Source organism: Triticum dicoccoides, chromosome 7B (genome assembly GCF_002162155.2).
Source record: "Triticum dicoccoides isolate Atlit2015 ecotype Zavitan chromosome 7B, WEW_v2.0, whole genome shotgun sequence".
NCBI classification, from domain to species: Eukaryota; Viridiplantae; Streptophyta; class Magnoliopsida; order Poales; family Poaceae; genus Triticum; species Triticum dicoccoides.
Genome location: NC_041393.1, coordinates 30312811 through 30318983, shown reverse-complemented (window position 1 = coordinate 30318983; position 6173 = coordinate 30312811). Strand labels below are relative to the sequence as shown.

Below are 6173 nucleotides of genomic sequence, written 5' to 3'. Positions count from 1 at the left end.
CCCAAAGTCAGATAATTACTTTATTAGGTTGCATTAAGCCTCTAACCTTGTAATGATTCTTAAGGAAATGTGCATTTTACATTGAATGTTTCGCTACATATATTCTGGTAAATCAGATCTAGATTTTTGATAGAAAAATTTAGATCTGATTTACCAGAATAAAAATGAAGGAGAAAAAGTCCAAAAAGGCTTGGCTGAACGAGCCACCGACATTGTCTCTCCATGTAGGCGCAGCAAATAGATGATTTTGCGTGTGCATGGCCTTTTCTAGGTGGAAGTTTTTAGGTTCATTACGTTATTGGAGCTGACTTAAAGTTGTCCCAAGTCCATTGAAAAACATAATACCAACGTTTTCGAATATCTGATTATTATACATTGTAGGAATGAAGTTTCATCTTTTTCCGGGTTTGTATAAAGGTTTGTTATCTTAGATTCTTAGTAGTTAGCACTGCCCATATTGATCTATAGCTTTAGTTTAGTTATTTAGGAGAACAATCAGTTTTTTTTCTCTCCAGGAGAGAATACCTTCAAATGACAACTTTACAAACATATTATTGTATGTATAATGCAAAATGCATAGTGTTAATAATTTTTACTCCTGATAAACTAATATAAGATGTTTTAGATAACTACTTCAGTGATCTAAAATGTCTTATATTACTTTACAGAGGTCGTATTTTCGAGCAGGTTTAGCCATTTAACCTGACAAAGATGAATACAAGTTTGAGAAGTATTAAACCAACCCGTTACAGTTTTAAGAAAATCTCATATTCATAGGTTTTAACTAGTGAGAGTTCATGTGTGGCCCCAAAAGAGCGGCGAAAAGAAAGTACATTGCATGTTACCTTGAACTTCTCCGCAGAACCAGCTTCTTCATAAGCCTTAGCAGCTTTGGAGGCAGGTTCTTGTAGACCAAGGACTGGGCAACGAGGGTCGTCAGCACCTGCATGGTAATTGGTAAATGAAGCTCCAGCAGCAAGAAACATCCTCAATTAAGATTAATTTTTAAACAAAGGGTTAACAACAGTTCTGGTTCAACCATAATGTATAAAACTAAAATATATGCTGAAGACTGGAAGCCCCAGCCCTCAAGTGCTCATTGAACTCATAAAAGAGAAGTGAGAGACATTTCAATATGTTGGGTTATGCAACAACTATTGGACGAAGCAGAAGCACTCAATAAGAAATATGATTGGTTTTACCATTTAGGAGGAGGAGCGGACGTGGTGCAATCAGAGGAACTGAGTAGGGAGCATCAAACTGTGAAGCCATACCAGGTGCTATCTTGTCCCAAACCTGGTAAAAATATGTCAATACACGATCGTGAAACATTTCTAATGGAACAATCAGAAATAAATGTCAAATAAATGAGATAGTCACCTTTTTCACAACCTCTGCATCTATTTCACTCTTCCCTGAATCAATTCTTGCTTCTACAGGAAAGGCAAAACGACATAGATACTTACATGTAAATGTTCTGAACTGATATAGTATATTTCAGTTGTGATCTATATTTTTCAATGGCGTGTGCCCAATCTTAAAGAGGATGCATGGTATCTAACCTTCAAATAAAGGCTTAATGCTATCAACTCTAGCTTGCCACTTGTCATTATCTATTGCCCATTGAAATCCCTGTAGCCACCACAAAGAGCATTGCTTTACTTACATGGGACAAATCACAAAACTATGCGCACCCATATCGACAAATTACTGTTGTGTGTACCTGAACACCAATTATTGGAACAACAACACTGTACCGTGTATCCACAAAAGCAGCAAACCATGCATGCATTCCTGTATTCAGCTCCAAATAAAAAAGATAAATTTTCTAAAAGTGAAGTCTATGTATTAATTCAGTATCATGATGCAATCATGATCTATAATACCTCCGAGTGATTCACCAGTAATCCCTATCCTAGAGGGATCGACATCCTCCCTTGCACTAAGATAATCTCCAAGCTTTATCAAGTCCCACACCTGCACATGTTCCTCACTGAGTATCGCAAAAAAACAGGCCTAACATGTTTTGAAGTATGATATACCAGGTCATACAGTAGAAGACAATCATAAGGAGAGAACCAGACCAAGAGAATAAATCCAGAATTCAACTGAAGTGCCAATCCAGATAGTGTAGTTATGGCACCAGTACAGCTGGACTAACACCAACAACAGTGGCTTACCCATCAGGTTAGTTAAAGAGTAGACCACCAGCCACCAGGCATGGCACTGGGCCAGCCCAACTAAAGGCATGTGCTATACATATCCGGTTTGACATTTATTGGTACAGAGCCATCCATTTATTAAAAAAAATGTATTTGGTGGGCAAATTGAACAACACTGTTGCCAGAACTTAAGAACAATCAAAACATCAATTGTAACAGGTGGAAATAACATTTGGTACCGTGTCAAAAATAAAAGGCATAGTGTCCCCATTCCTCCAAGCTGAATTGAGTGCCTGTGTTTAAACCATGAAAGTAGGGATGATCAGATCAACTGTGGATACTACAATTGTCGAACGTTTCATGAAATCGGCGGCACATAAATGGGAGTAAGTAGATTACCTCTATGTAAGTAGTCTTGCTGCTGGCCCTTTCACCGTGATAACGAGAATCGATGGCGACAGCAATATAACCCCTGGAGGCATATGCCTGCAAATGTGCAAGCAAATTTTAAGAACAATAACTAGTTGAACATTAATGCACACTGCATAGAGGCATTGCTGATATGGTTGAAATGGGAAGCAATTTTACCTCAAGTAGAGGACGCAACCATTCCTTGCATTTGTAAGAGCTGTGCAGTATTACAACAACGGGCTTTCTTTCAGGAGCAGCGTCGTTAAGTTTCAGTAGAAGTACAGGTAGGCGTCCCTGTTCGCCCAACTGTTGGGAGAAAAAAGTGTAACAAATTCTGCTGTTTAGGGGACAAGAGGCACAATAAAGCCAAGCCAGTGCGCGTTAACTGTAGACTCAACTGGAGCTGGATCTCAGAACCACATTTAATACACCAACTATCAGGCTCTCCACAGACCACAAGTGGGTGCTTCAGACAGAGGGTCTGAGTGGAAACATGGTGCTAGGTGAAGCACATGTATGCAATACTATCAATCTGTCATTCTGTCTATGACGAGCACTGAGACGAACAGACACGCCTAGACAAAATGCACACTACTGTTGCTCCTCTACTATCTTTGTGGTAGCTCAGATGTAGCTGGCTTCATTGATCTCAAGTTAAACTGCAAAGATGCAGGCAGGCAGTGTGCAGTGCGATATTCAGAAACAAGCAATGCGCACTGTATCGGCTTGACACCTGCGAGGCTGCGACGAATCAATCGGTTGATCGATCGTGGAAATGTATGGGCAAAAAAGTACCTCGGTCATGAGGTAGAAATTTTCCTCAACCAGCTTCTCCTCGAAATTCTCCACCTCCTTCCTCGGGCACGACTCCATGGCCTGGGGAAAAAATTCAGACACGGCAGAGTCAACACGGTTGCCTCGATCTGGAAGGGGGAATGCAGTTGCGCAGATCGACGGAGGACCCTGACCTCTCTGCCCCCCAGAGGCCCGTTGCCTTGGTACAGTGGCTCCTTCACCGGGCTCCCTTTCTCCACGGTCGTAGGCACCGGGACTGGGGCGCCACGAGCAGATTCAGAGCAAAGCCGTTGATCAAACTTGTTAGGCTGCAAACTCAGGGACGCGCAAGCGCGAGGGAGAAAGGGAGGGGGGTGGGGCCGGCTGACCTTGGAGTTCGCGGCGGCGGCTGAGGAGCACCTCGCGGAACTCCGACCTGAGGTCTCCGGCGGCGGCGGCGGCGGCCATTGGGGCTCCGGCGGCGTCGGGGCGGCGGCAGGCGATGGGACCGCGCGTGGTGGACTTGGAAGCGGAAGTGGAACTGGCGGAGTGGCAGGCGGGCCCCACCACCCCCACGAGGCGTCCCTTCGAGTGGCCGCTCGTCACGTGCGGCACGCGGCCGGCGGCGGAGGAGCACGCGCGGCCGGTGCGCGGCGGGGCCCACATGGCAGCCGCGGCGAGGGTCAGCGCCAGCGCCATGGCCCGCCTCAGCATCTGCGACCGAGGAAGAGGCGGCGGATAAGGTTCGCCAGCTGGCCGCTCGCCGGCACGCGGCGTCGCGCGCGCCACACATCGTGGGACGTGGGGAGAGGATGTGACTGCCACTGCGAGTGCTCTGCCGGAATCGAATCCCTACCTCCGTCGCCGTCGAACCCGCCGGTGAGAAAATTCCAAGGCACTATTGGACGAAAAGTTTCCAGGATAGATAGAAAAAATTTCGAGGGCATACAAATTGTGAAAGCGACTTACATTTATAAGTTGCTTTGAAAGCTTTGGCGAAAGATTAATGTTGGTTACTACCGTTCAAGTCCAAGAGATGTTTGTTAAAAAAAAAGTCCGAGAGATGTTTCAAACGGGTGAAGTATCATTTTATCTTCTTTCTCTCTCTTATTCGTTTGGTTGTGGGATATCTATTTATCTCCAGAGTATATACAACAAAAGAAATAGTTACATGGAAAAGAAAAATAAACATCCCAGTAATTGATCTACTATGCGATTGCCCCTAAAAGCCTCTCTTTAAATCCACAAAGGCTGACATAGCACCTCATCAGATAATGAGTTTTCGCAAAGAGAGCCTCTAAAATGATAGGCCAATGCAATATAAAGACCCCGTAAGCATGCATGAAACTCTGCTTCCTTCACATTTGGGTGAAAACCCAATGGGCGTGTTCGGTTGGCTATACCAATTTTACCTGCATTGCGTGTGTTTCTTTGTTAGGTCTGGCTGTGGTAAAACAGCATAAAAACTAGCATCTGCACATAGTTTTGATTGTTCGTATCCTGGCTGGTTGCATGAGGGACTACTATTGACCCGACGTTTGGTTGGTTGTGTTGCAGTAGACGCACAAATCACACGTTGTTTGGTTGCAAAACTGCACAATGTGTTGTCACCACTTCTCGGCAGTGGTGACCTTACCACAAATGATTTGAACATAGTTTCCGTCCTAGCTAGGAAACAAATTGCAGTTCATCCTAGGTACTAACAAGTGGCAGTATAAATTTTTAAAAGCCATATGACTAAGTAAGGGAAAGTTCATCGATGCTAACTATGTGGAAGTCCATCCTCTTCCTCTTCTTCTGTTGCCGATGTTTCTTCTTCTTCCTTGACTTCTTCTTCTTATTCTCCTCATCTGCCGCTTCTTCTCTTCTTTTGTTGCTTCTCTTCTGTTGTTGCTCTTGCTTTTCTTCTTCTTCTTCAGATCCTTGTCTGATCTCTATTATCCCACATTTCATGTGCCCACTCCATCCTTTTTTTCTTCCAGGCTTTCGTTGTCAAATGCCTCCACATCATGGTCGAAGCTGACAACATCGTCGGGCGTCACATCTTCCTCCTCCGGCACTAGTTCATCACAACCCATTGCAGGATCTAGTTATGCAGAATGCAACAAGCAAGAACAAGCTTAACTTAGGTGGGGAAAGTGTGGAATGGCTTCTGATCCAGGATCATAAACTTGTTCTTCAGAGCTCTAAATGTCCTCTCAACAGTAACTCAAAGGATGAGTGTCTGAGATTAAACAGTTCTTGTGGAGTCCTAGGATAGCTCCTACCAGCGAACTCGTTCAGATGGTACCTGGTTTTCCTGGAGGGTGGAAGAACACCTGGCTGACATGCATAGCCAACATCTCCTTGGTAGAACTTGCCATCGGGAATGTTGATGCCATCAGAACGACTCATGTTGTCACTAGAATGTTAGCATCATGTGACAGCATGAGTCATCATGTGACAACCGACCTAACACAAGGGGGGGGGGTCCATGTTGCTTACCGGCTTCAGAGACGACAATGAAGGGGGCCATGGCTGAGTTAAGGATGACCAAACGGTGGCCAAGAGGAAGGGGATAGGAGGTTCCTGCTACCGGAGAGTGCTCCTATACAATCCATAGCTTGCATGGCAGGAGCTCTCAATACTCTGGCACCCAAAATCACACATATCGTGAACTTTAATTAATTGTAAGTTTGTAACTTGTAAGAGATATATTACTTTACATTTATAATGAACAAGTGAGCAGCAATAATTGGGAGTACAGCCAAATCAGAATGTACAAGTTTTGTTCAACACCATAAAAAAGATAGTTAGTCATGCATTTGCTATAGTGCATGCGTTTTT

The 6173-nt window shown here is 44.2% G+C and overlaps 1 protein-coding gene across 2 annotated transcripts in view; it reads right to left on the bottom strand.

Moving 5' to 3' along the window:
* Positions 1–4061, bottom strand: part of LOC119337442 — a 5651-nt gene extending 1590 nt beyond the window's left edge. The window contains exons 1-12 of one of the 2 annotated variants that reach the window (XM_037609584.1): positions 3737–4061; positions 3542–3624; positions 3369–3449; positions 2751–2879; positions 2562–2648; positions 2402–2455; positions 1887–1977; positions 1724–1794; positions 1563–1632; positions 1381–1433; positions 1203–1296; positions 846–943 (exon numbers count right to left, since the gene is read on the bottom strand). In XM_037609584.1, the coding sequence (XP_037465481.1) occupies positions 846–943; positions 1203–1296; positions 1381–1433; positions 1563–1632; positions 1724–1794; positions 1887–1977; positions 2402–2455; positions 2562–2648; positions 2751–2879; positions 3369–3449; positions 3542–3624; positions 3737–4061 (1236 nt within the window). The remainder of the gene's footprint in view (positions 1–845; positions 944–1202; positions 1297–1380; positions 1434–1562; positions 1633–1723; positions 1795–1886; positions 1978–2401; positions 2456–2561; positions 2649–2750; positions 2880–3368; positions 3450–3541; positions 3625–3736) is intronic. The other variant, XM_037609585.1, reaches the window with a different exon arrangement.
* Between the last annotated feature and the right edge of the window lie 2112 nt (positions 4062–6173).